The sequence below is a fragment of the Notolepis coatsorum genome (assembly GCF_963971535.1).
Source record: "Notolepis coatsorum genome assembly, chromosome: 1".
NCBI classification, from domain to species: Eukaryota; Metazoa; Chordata; class Actinopteri; order Aulopiformes; family Paralepididae; genus Notolepis; species Notolepis coatsorum.
In genome coordinates, this window is record NC_140165.1 from 8,566,205 (window position 1) to 8,584,805 (window position 18,601).

An 18,601-nucleotide genomic window follows, 5' to 3' on the forward strand; every position below is an offset into this window, starting at 1 on the left:
TTGTTGTTATTGTTTGAGTTTGCATTCGGCGCCGGCTCCGCCGGCACCCCGCCGTCTATCACCGTGACCTTTACCGCCTGCCCGTCACTCACGCCGCCCTGACTTGCCTTCTCTCTCTTGCCCTGGTTTGCGCTCTCGCCCGATGCCCTGTCTGTCTGTGAGTTGTGCCCGTTCATCTTCACTTCCTCAGCCCCTCGTCCACTTTCCTGTTCCTCCTCTTTTTTGGTAAAATTCACACTTTCCGCGGCTACGCCGCCGTTCACCTCACTCTTCTCACTCCTCTCACTCTTTTCACTCCTCTCAATCGCTTTCTTTTCAGGGTCCACTTGTGCCGGAACCTTGACGGCGCCGTCTGACTCTTTGGGTTCTTGGGTGGGAGGAGCCGTGTCTCCTGAAGCCGCCTGGTCTACCTGAGCCCCCCCCGCTGGCTTCCCCCCCGCCGCCTCAGCGACAGCGGCACTCTCGCGCGCCACCACGGCGTTTCCCTCCGGGGCGTTTCGTCCTCGAGCCGTGGGATCATCGGTCTCTTTTAACGACGGCTCGACGGGCGAACTCGGGTGTTTGTCTGTGTCTTTCTGCGCCGGACTCTCCTGGGGAGGCCACGCCGGCTTCACCAGCTTCAGCTCATCCTCCACGTTGAACGGTTTCTTCGGGCTATCTGTTTGAGGGGGCCATACGACAGCGATCTTACTGGCGGCGGCCTTTTTGTTTTCGGCGTTTGTGTCGTTTTCGGGGTCAACCGGTGGTGCGTCGACCTTTGTTGTGGAGACACTGCTCCGGGCAGCCGGGGTCCTGGAATCCATGACTTTCTTTTCAGGCGTTGGTGATTTAATTTTAGTTTTTTCAGCGGGGTTCGGCGAGTTCGGCGGGTTCTTAGCGTTCCATAGTTCTTGGTGTGGTTTCTGCCCAAATCCCTCGTCGTAATTTCCTTTGGACTTGAAGAGCTGTGTGTAGTGTGGCTTGCAGTACATTCGTCCATGGAGAGAGGCATAGTTACCGAGGCTGCAAAGGACAAAGAGGTAGGAGTTACAACACACACGTACAGCGTACAAAGAGAATTAATGGTTTTAAGACATGGAATCGGTTTACCTTAGTTTGCCTTTGCAGTGTTCGCAGCGGAAGCAGCTTTTATGGAAGTTTTGTTTGTCCGCAATCAGCGATTCCATGGGATACACCCTCTTCCGACACACCGTGCACTGTTCGGACTCTGGAACTCGTATTTTCTGCGGGGAGTACAACATCGTATTAGCCTTTTAAGTCAATGCTCCGATGCCAAATATAGCGTAAAGAAATCCCACACAGTCTATTTTTCTGAAGCCTAATGCTCTTCAGCATATGAAATGTGTGTTTGACTGTGAAACCTATATCATGATTTTATTATATATATTCTTCACAATGTTGAAATATTACTTTGTTTTGAAGTTAGCTAGTTCACATGATGTATACAGTATATATATGTATAGTTATGTACAGTTATAACATTTGGCAAGTTTAAGGAAGTAGTCATTTTCATGAGTTTCACTTATACATTCTCTTTTATGAAACAAAACACAGCACACCCAAGCATGAAAACATTAGTCGTGTTATCATCCTTGTTTTGAAGTTACCTAGTTCACATGACTGTATATATATATATATATATATATATATATATATATATATATATAGTTATAACATTTGGAAAGTTTAGGAAGTAGTCACTTTTCATGACTTTCACTTATACATTCTCTTTCATGAAACAAAACACAGCACACCCAAGCATGAAAACATTAGTCCAACACGTTATCATCCTCGCTTTTCCATGACAAGCTTCACGTTCCACATCAGAGACAATAACACACACGCACATCGGAAGACTCTTGCGTTTTCTTAAAAGGTATTACAACTGTCAGCGCCTGTTAATATAATATATAAAAGCATTAACAATGCTTCAAAGCATGAACGGCAATCAAAGCGAGTGTTATGAACAAGAAGAAGAAACACACGAAAGGAACTGAAATAGTTCAGTGTTGAAAAGTCACCCCCCCCCCCCCCCCCCCTCCCCCCCTTCAGTGCAGGTGGAATCTCTTAAAACAAACACACGCAAAACCGTGTTAAACACACCATCATTCTTGATTAGTCTCGTCATGCCGCGCAGTCCGGTTTACCGGTCACGACGCTCTCCTGCTGGTGCGTGACGACACTGAAACCCAGGCTCTGGAACACCCCTTGGCTCTCTGCCCACGACTGCTGAAAGTTCCTCAGCAGCTCCTCTGTCGAGGCATCGGGAACGCTCCCCCTCACCACGTCGGCGTAGGACGGAGGGCTGCCGCGGCCCGTGGAGCTCTCGGAGTGGGCGGCGGCCGCCTCTCTGGTCCCGCTTGTCACGTTGCCGTAGTCGTCGACGCTGTGGAACTGCTCGGTGACCGACGTCGTTCCGTAGTGCCCCGTTGGGTCGGCGACGGCCGATGACTCCGACTCTCTCCTCTCTAGGTGCTCTCTCAGGTCCCTGGCGGCCTGTGAGCTGAGTTCCCCGGTCTCGAACACGTCCTTTATCGCCTTGACGATGAACGTGGGCATCTCGTCGGTTCTTGGCGTCCTGGGTTCTGCCTCTGCGTCCTCGGTGTCGCTGCCCAGCCTCTCTGTGATGACAATAGGATCCTTTCTCGCATAAACCTTAGGCTGCGGCGATTCAAATCTATGCACCAGCTTGGACATGTCAACCCGTGGGAGATCCTCTTTCATGAGGTCCATCTGCGCCGTCTCCACTGGTTCCTCCGTGTCTGGTCCCAGGCGCTCTGGGATGTCAATGGGATCCTTCCGGATGTAAGCCCTGTTGACCTCCGCCCTCTGGGCCTCCTCAAAGAAAGACTTTTTGTCTCTGACGGTCATCATGGAGTCCACCATCTCGGTCACGTCCACCTGTTCAGACATGTCCAAGCACACCTCCCTGTCGCTCATAGGAGACGCCAGCTCTCTCTCGGCTGCCAGCTCGGCGAAGAACTCCGGAAGGGGCATGGCAGGGGGCGGGGTCATGCCCCGAGAGAGCTTGGTGGTGGTGGTGGTGTCCTTGAGTTTCATCAGCTTATCTGACCGGCTCAGGGTGGGGGAGGGCGAGGGTGAGGGCCTGCTCAGGTGGGACATGGTCATGTGGGACTTACGAGGGGACGGAGGGGGTGTCCCGACACATTTGTAGGGTGGGGGTGAGGGAGTCACTCTGAGGGGAGAGTCCGTCCTCCTCACCGATTCGATGCTGATGTAGGTGGGCGACGGGGAGCGGATGCTGGCTAACGGGGAGGAGACTATCTGATCCGCATTTTTGGCCTCACTCAGCTCCTGCTGAACTTTGACCTCGTGCATCGTCTTTTTCTCCTCTGTCACTTTCTTTTGCATTTCCACTTTAGATGAGCCGATGTTTATTTGAGATATCTTGGAAGTTGCCCCACTGAAGACTTTTTTGTCCGGTTTCGGAAGCACTGCAGGTGGTGTGGGTGGTGTGGGTGGTGTGGGTGGTGTAGGCGGTGGCGGTGTAGGTGCGGCCTCCTTTTCCTGGTCCTCCGCGGCTCTCAGGTTTTCTTCCAAATGCGCAAGTTTAACTTGAGCAATGTTTCTCACATAGGCAACCATCTCCTTTAACTTCTTCTTACCCTGCTTCAGAGCAAGCTCACCTAGATTCCTCTTCTCATCCGGCCCCATCACCCAGTCGGGGACTTCGCCAATAAGCATCCTCATGGCATTCGAGTCTATTTTGCTTGGTGTACCTTGAAGCTCTTTTATTTGAATGAGTAGCTTCTGCGTTATTTCACATTTCTCTGAATAAGTGCTCTCCGCCGAAGAATGAACTTCCTCTGTGTGTGCCACCTTACCGGCGTCCGAGAGAGCCATAGATTCACATTTTGATCTCTCTTGCATTGCCTGCATTTTGTTTGTTTCCTCTCTTTGCTGATGTTGCGACATCTTTGCCTGCTGCTTATGAACGTGAACCGAAGCCTCCTGCCTCTGGAAGCCTTGCTGAACCACACTCTCAGTCACAATCACCTCCTCCTCCTGCTTTTGAACGTGTTCCACCGACACGCTCTGGTGACTGTGGGAGACAGATATGTGGCCCTGCCCTTGAGGAGCTGGCACAGCAGCCGTCCTGTTACTATCTTTAGGCATAGAGACTATTTTAATCGATGGGGACTGTTTAACTTCGCTCTCTTTCTTTGACATCTGCTTTGTCTTTTTCATTTGAACCACCTCGTGTCTCTCTTCATTCACTTTGGCTTTGACTTCTTTCTCTTCGCTCGAGGTACTCGAGGTCACCTGGCTACTCTCTTGAATCACCGTCGCCGCCTCACTCTTCTGTGCGATATTCTCGCTTTCCCGCTGCTGTGAATGCGATTCACTCGTCATCACAGCCTCCTTCAGTCCACCGGTGTCGGCCTCCCCCTTCTTCCCCGGGGGCATCTTAAAGGTTTTCACCTTGAAATTCGGAGTCACCTTTGGAATTTTAGTGGGCTGAGGGGGACTCTTTTTGCCCCCCTGCGTGAGGGGCGCGTTAACATGCTTTCCCTCTTCAGGCGCCGATGTGACTGCCGCCTGGCTTTGAAGACTCAGATTTTCCTGGACAAAACTCTGTGTGGAAGATATAGACTGGGAGCTAGTCGTCGTAATGAACTGTTGCTCCGTCACAGAGGAAGTGATCACGCTAGAACCCGATTGGACCGATTGGACACCGGCACTAACGCTGGTGACCTCATGAGGAGCGTGGGCAGCGGAGACGGATGCGGTCTGACGCTGGGCGGTAATGTCGGAGGAGGCATGTTGTTTTCCAGAGGAGACGGTGGTAACTTGCTCACTTGTGTGTCTTTTATCTAAGGAAATATTTGCAGATCCAGAGGCGGATTGCTTATTTACCGCTGAGATCAAAGGCTTGCTCGTGGGGATGTGGGACGGTACTCTCTTTGTAGATGTCTCTTGTGGTGGTGTTGGTGGTGTTGGTGGTGGTGGTGGTGGTGGTTCTTTAGCGACGGTTTCAGCTTTAGCCTGTGTCACTTCTGATTTCTCATCTCTCTGGAATATGGAAACTCCACCGCTGGAAACGGGGGACGCCGGCTGTGTTTGCATACCAGCGGGGGGAGAGGTGGGAGTGCCAACTCTACTCCTATCCGTGTCTTCTTTCTCTATCCTCTGTTGGCGAAACCGCTCCTCTGCAAGCATGAGTGGGGTTTTGAATTTGCGAGCAAACGGTCTAGCCTTTTGCTCAGGGGCAGGTTCCGGGGTTGGGGGTAATTTCAAAGGGGGGGCGAACACCTTTTTAGGCGGACGTGGCATCTCTTCCTGGGTTGGTTTGGCCACCACGTTCCCTGGTGGTAACGTAGCCGTGGTAGACTGTTCAGCCTGCACCTGTGTGTTGGCCCTCGCATGCGTAGTCACCTCCTCCATTACGGCCTGCTCCGTGGTTTGCTCCTTAATTTTCTCCGGCACCGTCTCTGGCTGATAAGGCGGGGGAGGAGGCGGAGGAGGAGGAGGGGGTTGAGGGGTTGGCTGCTGCTTCTTCTGCCACTTGGGTTTCACCTGATGTGCGGGTTGCTGCTTCATCGTCGGCTCGGGCGGCTTAGGCATATTGAACAAAGGCCTGCCGAACGATTTCCCCGGCTTGGCGGGCGGAAGCTGCGGCATGGCGTTGAGCTCCTGCTGCGAGGGAGGCGGGGGGAGAAAGTCTTGCCCGGCCAGAGACGGCGGGGGGGGAGGAGGGAAAAACTCCAGGTCCGACCTCAGGCATTCCATGGGGGGCGGAGGCGGCGGCGGAGGTGGGAGGTCACAGGGGTGCGACGTGGGGGGCACCGGGCTCTCCGCCACCGGCGACGGGGGTGGAGGGAGAGAGAGCTCAGACTCCGACGGTGGTGGCGGGGAAGAGGGAGGAGGCGGGAAGGTAATTTCTGGCTTGCCCTTTTTGATCACGCCTTGCCCCATCATGTCAAGGTTACGGTAACCGCCCTTCGTATTCTTGATGCTCTGCTGCTTCTGTGCTGCCGCTGCAGCCTGTTGCTTCTGTGAGACAGCCTTATGCTCCACCGTTGTCACATTTTGCATGTGTGAGGCACCCTTATGCTCCACCGTTGTCACATTTTGCATGTGTGAGACACCCTTATGCTCCACCGCTGTCACATTTTGCATGTGTGAGACACCCTTATGCTCCACCGTTGTCACATTTTGCATGTGTGAGACAGCGTTATGCTCCACCGTTGTCACATTTTGCATGTGTGAGGCACCCTTATGCTCCACCGTTGTCACATTTTGCATGTGTGAGGCACCCTTATGCTCCACCGTTGTCACATTTTGCATGTGTGAGGCACCCTTATGCTCCACCGCTGTCACATTTTGCTTCTGGGAGGCAGCCGTATGCTGTGTGACTGATGCAGCTGCAGCCTGTTGCTTCTGGGAGACAGCTGTATGATGCGTGACTGATGCAGCTGCAGCCTGTTGCTTCTGTGAGACAGCGTTATGCTCCACCGCTGTCACATTTTGCTTCTGTGAGGCAGCTGTATGCTGTGTGACTGATGCAGCTGCACTGTGTTGCTTCTGTGAGGCAGCTGCATGCTGTGTGACTGATGCAGCTGCACCCTGTTGCTTCTGTGAGGCAGCTGTATGATGCGTGACTGATGCAGCTGCAGTCTGTTGCTTCTGTGAGGCAGCTGTATGCTCTGTGACTGATGCAGCTGCACCCTGTTGCTTCTGGGAGGCAGCTGCATGCTGTGTGACTGATGCAGCTGCAGCCTGTTGCTTCTGTGAGACAGCTGTATGCTGTGTGACTGATGCAGCTGCACTGTGTTGCTTCTGTGAGGCAGCTGCATGCTGTGTGACTGATGCAGCTGATGCTTGTTGCTTCTGTGAGGCAGCTGTATGCTCTGTGACTGATGCAGCTGCAGCCTGTTGCTTCTGTGAGGCAGCTGCATGCTGTGTGACTGATGCAGCTGATGCTTGTTGCTTCTGTGAGACAGCTGTGTGCTGTGTGACTGATGCAGCTGCAGCCTGTTGCTTCTGTGAGGCAGCTGTATGCTCTGTGACTGATGCAGCTGCAGCCTGTTGCTTCTGTGAGGCAGCTGTGTGCTGTGTGACTGATGCAGCTGCACCCTGTTGCTTCTGGGAGACAGCCATATGCTGTGTGACTGATGCAGCTGATGCTTGTTGCTTCTGTGAGGCAGCTGTATGCTCTGTGACTGATGCAGCTGCAGTCTGTTGCTTCTGGGCGACAGCCGTATGCTCCGCCACTGTGACATTTTGCGTCCGTGTGACAGTGTTGTGTTCAGACACTGTCGAGTGCACCTGTTGGACGGTTTCATGTCTGTGTGTGGTAGAAACATTTGTCTGTGATGTATTTTGCACCTCTTTTATCATGTTCACATCGACGGCATCTTTGCTCTCCGCCTGCTGCTGATTGTTCATGTGTTTCTTCTTCATGATCACAGGCTTAGGGGGGGCTGGCGTTTTGTGCGGTGGCGGTATTTTCTGCCACACCGCCTGCTGTTCTTTTATGTGCGTCTCCTCCTGAGAGGCCTCGGATGTAGTGGCCGTTCCGACCGCTGTGAGAGAGTGGTCCTCTCGGGTCACGGCCGTGGTTTTCACCACTGATTTGCTCTCGGCGTGCTTCTGAACGCGCCGCTGTGACTCAGGGCTGCAGGGCAGGTTTTTCACAGCGGGGGCTGGATTGACCGCGACGCTCTCACTCTTCACCACATGTGAGCATTCATGCTCCTCTTGTTTTGCAGGTAATGGATTTTTCCCCGGCGCCCGCGCTTTCTTGTGAGGATACATACGTTTTGGATTCGAATATTGTTTTTTTTGCATAAGGCATTTTATAGCCCCTTGGACGTCCCCCTTTATCACTTCCTCCTTTTCCAACTGCGTCTGCTCCTGGACCTCGTACAGAGATTTGATGGATGTTTTCACGTCTCCCTCGGTGCTCCCGCGGCGCTCCATCTTCGGGGACGTGGAGGGATCCATTAATAGCTGTATAGTGCCCCTGACGTCCCCCTGTTCACTCACTTGATGCTGGTAGACCTTTTTGTCACTGGAAGCCTCGTGCAGACTCTGCATTGCTACGTGAATGTCCCCTCTGACGATTTCCTGTTTCTCCACCTCCTTCACGGCCTGCTTGGCCTCCTCCAGCGACTTCAAAGTGCCTTTGATGTCGCCCGGCACCAAGTCATCCACGCTCGCTTCGGCTTTAGCGGTCGCCGATTTCTCCAGGGACACCATGGCGCCCCTGATGTCCCCCCTGACGATCTCCGGCTTCTCCATTTCTTTGGACTGATGCTGCGCGTCCTCCAGGGACCGGAGGGTGGTGGGTATATCTCCTTTCACCACCTCCTCTTTCTCTATCACCACCTTCTGATTGGCGGCTTGGCTCAGCGAATCCAGGGCTCCCTTCAGATCCCCTTTCACAATGTCTCTTCTCTCTAGGTTCCTGTATGTGACGGCGGGCTCCGTCATGAACACCTGGACGGTGTTGTGTACATCACCGGGGAGTATGTCGTCCTTCGCCACTGTGCGACCCACCTTCTGGTTATTCCTCCTCAGTATCAGCTTGGTTTCCTCAACGTCGCCGCCGATGATGCACTCTTTCTCACCCTTCTCCGGCGCCTCGGAGCTGGGCTCGTACTGGAGCTGCTTCAGGTAGTCCAGCGCTCCGGACTCGATGCAGGTGGAGTAGAAGCTGACGTTGCCCCTCTCCGTGTCTCCGACCCGTATCCTCTTGGAATCCTCCGAGCCCGGGTTCGACAGGAGCCTGTGGAGGGTCCTGCTGACGTTCCCCTGAACGATGTCTTCCTTTTCCACGCTAGATCCCTCCCCTTTGTTCATGAGGGAGTAGATGGTCATTCGCACGTCTCCCTTCTCGTCCTCTTGTATGAGAATGCCACGCTTAGAGGAGCCCTCCTCCTTGAGGAGATTGTTTATGGCTTCTTGAATGTCGCCCCTAATGATTTCCTCCTTCTCCACGCCGACTCCCTTCCCCTGGTTGAGCAGTCGTTTCACAGTGGTGTTGATGTTTCCCCTCTCCTCCTTGTCGATGGTTATCCCTTTCTCGGTGCTCTCCCTGCGGTTCAAGAGGTTCATCATGATGCTGTTCAGATCCCCTCTAATGGCTTCTTCCTTTTGGATCTGGGGGGTGTCCTGGTTCATGAGTCTATATTTGGCCATTCTCACATCACCGATCTCATCGGCTTCTATGAGGATTCCTTGTGAGTCTACCATTTTCTGACTATACAGCTCCTCCAGAGTCCCCTTAATACTTTTCCCCAGTATTTCTGTCTTTTCCATGCTGTTCTCATTGAACTCGTTGAAAGGAGTGGATTCAAACAGCCATGTTGTCGTCTTCACATCGGCCTTTGGGATTTCCTCTTTGGCGACGGCAGTCTCCGTTCCGTCGGTTTCTTTGATTCTGTCAAGGGGCTCCTTCTCAAAGAGCCACACGGACTGTTTGACGTCGCCTTTCATCACCTCCTCTTTCGTCACTGTGTCCATTTCGTTGTATTCGGAGCCTTCGCTGTGGATCTTATCGATCGTGTGCGTTTCGAACATCCATGTGGCCGACCTGACGTCCCCTTTTTGAATCTCGCTCACGCTGACGGTTCTGACGTACTTGTTAGACGTATTGTCAGTCTCAAAGTGCTGTTTGTTCATCTTCACGTCTCCACCTTGGATGTCCTCAACTGTCTTCGACCTCACTTTTATGTCCTCTGCAATTTCATCCAGAGGCTGTGTCTCAAACCGCCACCTGGCGGAGGTGACGTCTCCTTTGTTGACGTCTTCTTCGGTCACCGATTTAATGACGTAGACTTCCTCCGTGTCTCTGATCGAATCGAGCGGCTTGGTCTCAAACAGCCACCGCGCCCCAACCACATCTCCCTTCATGATTTCCTCCTTGGTAAGTGTGGTTACCTCATGGTAGTGGCCCTCTTTGTCACGGATCGCATACAAAGGCTGATTTTCAAACATCATGGTGTAGTTCTTCACATCTCCCCTCTCTATCTCCTCCCTGATGATACTGGTGAGCTTTGAAATCTCAATCTCTCTGGATTCCTCTTGAATCTGATCCAGAGAGTAGGTCTCAAAAATGAAGCGGCCTTTGTCAACGTTGCCACCCTGCACGTCCATAACAGTGCGGGTCTCCTTACCCTCCGCGGACTCTTCGCGGATGGCGTCGATCGGCTGGTTCTCAAACATCCACGTGCAGTTGACCACGTTCCCTTTCTGGATATCCTCGGATTGCCGCGTCTTCAGCTGCTGCATCGTTTCCCCAGAGGTGGAGGTCATAATGTCAGAAGACCGATTCTCAAAGATAAACTTCATCCGAGAGACGTCGCCAGATTGGATATCGATTTCTGTCACTCTCCTGAAGGAGCTGGTGTCTTTGTCTGTGAGGTTCTCAAGGTTCTCGGTTTCAAAGAGGAAGCGAGCCAGACGGACATCTTTTCCCTGGATGTCCTCCTGATCTACAGTGCAGGTTTTCAAAATGGTATCCGACTCAGAATCGGTATGGTCACGTATGTTGTCGAGGGTCTGGGTCTCGAACAGCCACGTGCATGTTTTGACATCGCCCCTTTGTACTTCCTGGACCTCTGTTTCACTCTTCTCCACCTTCTCATAGAGTGCATCTATTGGTTGCGTTTCAAACAGCCACCTACAAGTCTTCACATCTCCTCTCTCTATTTGGATGCTTTCTTTAGTCTTAAGTTCCTCATCCTCACTGACACATTTAATAGTATCAAGAGCCTGAGTTTCAAACAGCCACTTGGCTGTCTTGACATCCCCAGACTCAATCTCCTGTTTTGATATACCTTTTATGATCTGGAATTTATTGATGCTTTCATCAAACTCATCGATGGGACGTGTTTCAAACATCCATCTGCAGCTCCTCACATCCCCCTTCACAACCTCTTCGCGTCTCACCGTTTTCACCTCGTGGTAATGACCAGAGCTGTCTTGCATCGCATACATAGGGGTGGATTCGAAAAGAACTTTGTTGGACTTCACGGACCCAGTTGTGACGCCCTCAATTTGTATTTTCTGCGTTCCCTCACATTTGCTCAGATCTAAGGTTTCAAATCTTTCCTTGTAGTTTGTTACGTCGCCTTTGTCGAGAGCTTCCATATTCACGGTCCGTGCAATCTCTTTTTTCTCCTCCCGTATATTCTCCAGCGGTTGGCTCTCAAAGACCCACTTTTGATGTCTCACATCCCCCTTTTCCTCCTCGGACGCGACCATCTTTTGGAGTTTCCCGACTTCGGCCAGATCCTTCAGATGCTCCATGGGCACCGTTTCGAACAGATGCGTGGCGGAACGAACGTCGCCTCCAACAATCTCCTCCGAGGGTAAGGGCCTGGCGTTGGCGTTGTCTTTCAAAGTGTCCATCGACTGAGTTTCGAACACCAGACAGTGCTTCCTCACGTCGGCTCCGAGTATCTCCTCCCTCTGACTCCTGGAACTCTCCCATTCTTCATCTTTGATGGTGTCCAAAGTCTTAGTCTCAAAAAGCCATCTTCCCTTGTTAACACCTCCTTGGGTGTTGTCCTCCATGGACACCCCACAGATCAGCTTCACCATGGAAGGGTCCTTGTTAATCATAGCCAGGGGCTGGGTTTCGAACATCCAGCGTGACGTCTTCACGTCCCCTTTCTCTGTCTCCTCTCTGCGGATGGTAGTGATCTCCAGCATCTCCCCGGAGTCTCCCCTGATGACGCACATAGGCTGGGTCTCAAACATGCGAGTGGTTGTCTTCACCTCCCCTTTGATCTCCTCGAGCTCTGACTTCAGGTTCAGGAAGTGGCTCTCTTCGATGGTTTCGGTTTTGCCGAGGGAATCCAGATGCTGGGTCTCGAATAGATACCTGGCCGTTTTCACATCTCCTCCCGCGATTTCTCTAGTGACGAGGACATCCAGGGCCTGCTCGTCTTCTTGGTAGATCTTATTCAAGTAATCGAGTGGCTGCGTCTCAAAAAGCCAGGTGGCAGTACGGACGTCGCCTCGCGCCAGTTCCTTCTGCTTCTCTGACTGCTGGGCAGAATCGTGACCGTCCATGGGCTGAGTCTCAAACATCCACGCCGTGCGTCGCACGTCTTTACCGGCGATGATTTCCTGCTGGGCAATGTTCCTGTCGTCATCCTCATCCGGGGTGTCGTCTTTGATCGTGTCCAGCGGTTTGTTTTCAAACATCCACCTCATGGACTGCACTTCCCCCTTCAGGATCTCGTCCCATTCCAGATACTCCCTCTCGGGACTCATACACTTGCTAGGGCTGCTGCCATCATTTTCAAACACATAGCATGCTTGCTGCACCTCTCCTCCCACCAGGTCCTCACTGTCAAAATGCGCTCTTTCCGCCTCGGTGACTTGGCTCATGAAGTCCACCTCCAGGTTCTTTCGGACCTCCGGGTTGATGTGCTTGTAGAGGCGCTTCAGCTCCGCCATGCTCCTCTGCTTGAAGTATTGCTCCTTGCTAATGCCATGTTTCTGCTGGGAGGGCTGGTCGGGAGGCTGGGGAGAGACAGAGTACTCGGGGGCCTCTTGGGTCACCTGCAGTAGATCCGAGGGTGGGGGAGGGAAGTTTTCCATTGTCTCGTAGGCCATAGATGAGGCTGATGATGTAGTAGCGTCAGTCTTTACCATGGAAGAGGTTTCGTAGCTAGTTCCAGCTGAGCCCATGGATGATTGGTTAACCGGTGTCCACTGAAACTGGTTGAAATCCACGTCGACCTATCATTTGTCAGTGTCATCGGTGTTGGAGAGAGGGAAAGTGAAAGTTTCGTTGCAGTTAGATAATCTAGCGAAAGGGTTTATGCCTGCATTGCGGTAACACGATAAAGCATAGGAAAACAATACAGAAGTGCAGAATGACTGAAAATAACTATAGAAGTAGAGAAGAATAAAAGGTGTGAAATATAGTGAAAATATAACCCCCCCCCCCCATATATGGGACAGCTTAATTGAGATAAGTGCATGAATACAAAAGTACCAGGTGAATCAGAGGCGCACGATGTGAAAAAAAACATCTTATACACTATAAAATATAACACAAATTTGGTTCAAACAAACTTGCCACAATTTAGAGTGGCTCATTTGAGTCATCTGATGACATCACAGATTAGAACTGTCGGGTTATCTGTATTCCGGCTTTGACGTTGTGTCAACGATCATAAATACGGACTGAAACGTCCAAGGTGACGTCACCAATATATAGAAATTCTGTTTTACGGTGAATATAACATAACCCTCATAATACATTACAATACAGAGCCTCTCATCCAGTCCAATGTAGTCTCCCCGCGTTTGATGTAGGTGTGACGTGGTCTCATCAAGATACGAGACACCTAATAAAAAAGCCTGTCGCATCTTCTATAGGAATAAACAGACTAATTTACCGTACCTTGATTTGCTTGCTTGGCGCGGCCTCCTCAACGCTTCTTTCGTACTGCTGCTTCAAAGCCTGTGAGGAAACCTTTGGTATGGCCTCTCCTCCAACCAGCATTACTGAATTAGAAGAAGAAGGAGAAGAAGAAGAAGAAGAAGAAGAAGAAGAAGAAGAAGAAGAAGAAGAAGAAGAAGAAGAAGAAGAAGAAGAAGAAGAAGAAGAAGAAGAAGAAGAAGAAGAAGAAGAAGAAGAAGAAGAAGAAGAAGAAGAAGAAGAAGAAGAAGAAGAAGAAGAAGAAGAAGAAGAAGAAGTATTTATTTGTCATGCAGATTTAACACACACACATGCGATGGGCGACCCACAGGAACACACAGCAGACAAGGCGCCGCGCCCGGGGACCAATGCAAGTGCTCCTGTCCATCTTTGTCAGGGTCGCGACAGCGTTAGCGATCTATTGTGCATGTTTTTCCATTGGGTTTATCTTATCGGGAGGGGGACACCCTTGCGAGCACGGGGAGAACATGCAAACTCCACACAGAAAGGCCCGGGAGATACCCCATATAGATATAACTAGCAACACGACAACTTGGTCCCCAAGCGGGAATCGAACCCAGGACCTTCTAGCTGTGAGGCGACAGTGTTAAAGGAAAACTCCAACATTTTGGGAAATTAGCTTATTTGCCATCTACCCTGGAGTTAGACAAGAAGATACATACCTTTTTCTTCTCTGTGCATGCAGTAGGAGTAGGAAGACGTTGGGAACTAGGCTAATGGAGGAACCTACTTCCAGTGACTGACGCTAAGCTAGGCTAACGGTGCGCGTCTTCCTACTCCTACTGCATGCACAGAGAAGAAAAAGGGTATGTATATTCTTGTCTAACTCCAGGGTAGATGGCAAATAAGCTAATTTCCCGAAATGTTGGAGTTTTCCTTTAACCACTACACCACTGTGCCACACAGAGATTGGCTCATTAAGTCAGACTTAGGGGGGGGGGGGGGGGGGGGGTTGGGCGGGGGGCTCGGGGGGGGTTTGGAAAAAGAGAAATCAAATCATTCCATTAAAAACATGAGTAGTTTTCATTTTCTGCAGCAGTGATTGGCCAATTTTCACTTTTGCAATATTTTACCTTCCCAACTGTGCCCTGATTAGATTTGCTGCCACGCACAGAATAGTAAATCATCTGCACTCCAATTCATTTCCACGCGACTCATCCTGTATTCCGCTGCGGAAGGAGGAGCGGATCGGAGGGGCCGGGGCATTTCGACAATCATTAATTAAAATACAGGACAGAGGCTGCGGTGTGATAACAAAGGAAGGGAGGGGGGGAAGATTGCAAATTACAATATGAATGAAAGGAGAATAATGTTGCACTCAACCTGTTTCGTCGTAATGGTTTCCATAACTGGCGGTCACGTTGTTATGCTGGGTTCTTTGATCGTGGCTCACCTGTGGATAGATGAAGGATGTCTGTTAACATAATACTGACTCGGCTGTGGTCAGATTAACGTTAACCCCTTGTGTTCTCCCTCGGGTCGCTCAAGCCGCGAGGCTGATTTTCCTCTCAGACAGGCTCCTTTTAAAGGAATATTATGGGAAATGCGCTTACCGTCTTTTCCAGAGTCAGACAAGAAGATAGATACCAATTTGCTCTCTGTGCGTTCAGTAGAAAGCTATCAGGCTGCACGGACCACTTCCTGGTCTGTTTCCGCTTCCATTAATTTGTGCTAAGCTAGGCTAGCTTGCAGCCAGACAGGAGATTGGTATCTATCTTCTTGTCTGACTCTGGAGAAGACGGTAAGCTCATAATGTTTTTATGTTGACATGTTCCTTTAAGGTTAAAGGTGCCTTCAAGTATAATCAACAGATTGATAAAGGTTGTGCAATGAAGTCCTGTATAACGGTGAAGTTCAGAAGTTCCTGCCCCCTCCAGTTCTGAAAATGAGCACAATGATTTTTTCTAATGAAATTTAGAAAACCCATGGCTCTTTGAGACTGTAAACCAACTGCATAGCTTTTCTTTGTGCTCATTGAAGCAAGGAGCAGGCAATTAATTTCAACCTTTTCAGCTGTGAATTTTTTCAACTGTTTCCAGAATTCCATTGTTGAATCCTAGAATAGGCCCTTTTCACAGCAGCCATTTTGACTTGTAGAAAGCTACATACAATAGATGGGTAAACAAAGGTGTAACCTTGGCAATAGAATAATGATATTCTATATTATGGAAATAGAATAATGGATATTCTATATCTATGGTTACACCTTTGTTTACCCATCTATTTCATTTAATTTCAAACCCTCATTTACAGCGACGACAAGCTTACAAAACAAAGACACCATTTATCAGCAAATTCATACATATAGGCACAATGAATACGAATACAAAGTAGAATAAGGCGGTTACGAGTCGACACACAGTGGGTCAGAAAGAATGAAGAACCTTCAGCTTTAGAGTCAGTCGGAGGGAGGGCATTGCAGGTGTTGGAAGCATCAAAGGAAAAAGCAGTCTTTCCTAGTTCAGAGCAAACTCTGAAACTGGTGAACGAGGAGTAATGTCTCTATGCACTTTGTTGATGAAAATAATTATTGTTTTTAATGCACCAATGAACATGAATGATGCTTTTTATAAAAAAAAATTAAAACTGAAACATGAATACTACTAAGAATGCACGTTAGATTATGCACTAAGAATGCTCGTCGATGCACTTCAGATGCCATCGTGCCACTTGCAACCAGTAACAACAGGGACAACGATGGAAATAAGTCCTGGACTTTTCGTTTTATCCCTGACAAGGCAAATACAAATGTTGGTCTATCAATGTTGTTATGTTTGTTGTCAATCAAATCAAATCAAATCAAATCAAACTCGAGGAACCCTTTGACAAGTCAAAATGGCCGCTGTGATATGGCCTTATTCTCAGTGGTGGCTGGTCCATAGAGGGTGCTAGGGCGCCGCCCCCCCCCCCCCCCCCCCCCCCCCCCTGGTGGAAAGTGGTTCGGGATTTTTCTATTATAGTAGTTTTTGACCGCTAAAAATATAATAACAATTTTTTTATCAATTTTTTTAGTGGCGAGCGCCTTGCCCACTGCGCCACTAAGCCGCCCATATAATAAACATTTTTAAAATAAATAATAATTACTAATTTTAAGTATGTTTGGGTTTAAAATGCACAATAACGTGTAATATAAACAGGGGGCGAAATTAAAGCCCGCCGCCCGCCAGGGGCGGTCAGTTTTTACCTTTGGCGTTTACCTTGCCACTGCCGTGTGGCGTGTAGACGTGTAGTTCATAACGATACTCTTATTTTGAAAATCTGTGCGGGTCTCATTTCCGGCCCAAGCGCAGCTAGAGTCATAATATCGATGGCTCCGGCAGTTAGCAGCATTCGGTTCGTATGATATTCTTATTTTGAAAAAAAACGTGGCAACGAGTCATATCCGCCCAGCCGGGCCAGCCCTGCAGCGGGATACTATTGGCTTCTGCTCGTATCAACACAGATGCCCGCAGCTCTAGTGCTAACGTTAAGCTCTCAGAATGGTAGCAGCTCGCCCGCAGCATCTAGTGCTAACGTTAAGCTCTCAGAATGGTAGCAGCTCGCCCGCAGCATCTAGTGCTAACGTTAAGCTCTCAGAATGGTAGCAGTTCAACACAGAGCAGTCTGCTCTCGTCTAGATCGGACCTCCATGAGCTACCGTTACTGTTTAAACAATGACCCAGTCAACTATTCACTTTTAGTTTAATACATGACGAGGCATTGTCTAACGGTATCTAGCTGGCTAGCTACTGATAGCTGCTGATATCAACAAATGCTCCAGCAATAGTCGACTCGAGTGCATAATACCTCCGTTCCCTCGTTAGCTAGCTTGCGTTAGCTAGCTTGCGTTAGATCTATATGTCCCAGTAAACTAAATTGTCTTAACGTTATCTAGCGGGCTAGCAGTAGCTACAGATAGCTCCTGATATCAATGTCTTATAACATTGATTCAACGCGTATTCTAGCTGAGGGCTTGATGAATGTGATTAGACCAAAGAACCGCAATATTATACCAATAGGGTCCAGCTGCAGCGCCGGAGAATCCTTGCATGCTGAATGTAGAGTATTAGTATAGGGTCTAGCTGCATCGCCGGAGAATCCTTGCATGCTGAATGTAGAGTATTAGTATAGGGTCTAGCTGCATCGCCGGAGAATCCTTGCTGGAGCTGGAGGCTACTCAAGTATATACAGACAGTGGAGCTGTTTGCAGATAGCGAGCATTTTGACTAATTGCGTGGTGGCGATGTCTCGCAGATAATACAACTACAAGTATGATTATATAATATATATTTTATTTAAAAAAAAAATGTATATAAAATATATATATATTTTTTTTTAATCAAAAAAATTTGGCAGGTAAGAAATATGCTTGGCGGGTAGATTCTTCCCATCTACCCGCCACTGGCCGGTGAGTCAAAAAGTTAATTTCGCTCCCTGAATATAAAAAATATAAATCATTGTTTGTGCTTCCTGTTCATCCCCTCTCTCTTCTGGGGCGCTAGAAACATTGCCCCACGTCAGTGCGCAACGCAGCCAATTGAAAAATGCACAGGGCAACATAAATGCACCTAGCAACTACATTTTGCCAATCAGCATATTCAAATCAGCATTTAGTGCCCCAAGCAGAGTCATTTGTGTGTTAGGGGGTGCGGACTGACGTGGTGACGACAATGACGGCAGAGACTCAAGAGACAGGATTATAGCTGCCCCCAAATTCAATAATATCTCTTCTCCAAAAGCCATTTGAGAGGAGAAATTTGGTGGAGAAAATACAAATACGTAACGTCGCGAATCACGTCAACCAGGAAATAACTAACGCTAATAGTTGTTGTCGTCGGAAATTGATAATAATCACAAGATACATTCAGACAGTGTTGAGCCCAGATCACAAAGCTTCTCGAAGGGTTAGCAGCGCGACATGTGGCGGCTCGTCCAGTTCTACCGGCAGCACAAAAAAAAAGGTGAGTCTCAGCCTCTGCGTTATGATATTATGATATGAAAAAATGTAATTGTACGGGTACGGGTTGTCTTTTCCATTTATAGTCTTCGTTTACATGTTAAAGGGGAACTATCTTATAAATGGCCTTTTTGAGTGTTTAGCATTGTTTCCTAGCTATGTGAACTTATATTAATATGATCTATGTCTCAAAATTCTCATATTGGCGCATTCTTCCAATTCTCCTCTCACAATAT

General features: G+C 49.4%; 1 protein-coding gene across 1 annotated transcript in view; it reads right to left on the minus strand.

The window, feature by feature from the left end:
- Positions 1–863: 863 nt before the first annotated feature.
- The window catches only part of xirp2a (xin actin binding repeat containing 2a), a gene marked incomplete at its 5' end in the record, with an annotated part of 51,934 nt that continues 34,196 nt past the window's right edge, over positions 864–18,601 (minus strand). Inside the window, 6 exons of the mRNA XM_084333822.1 lie at positions 864–1,002; positions 1,090–1,223; positions 2,148–6,033; positions 7,237–12,720; positions 13,391–13,494; positions 14,753–14,822. Of these exons, the coding sequence (XP_084189948.1) occupies positions 1,129–1,223; positions 2,148–6,033; positions 7,237–12,720; positions 13,391–13,494; positions 14,753–14,822 (9,639 nt within the window). The 3' untranslated portion in view covers positions 864–1,002; positions 1,090–1,128. The remainder of the gene's footprint in view (positions 1,003–1,089; positions 1,224–2,147; positions 6,034–7,236; positions 12,721–13,390; positions 13,495–14,752; positions 14,823–18,601) is intronic.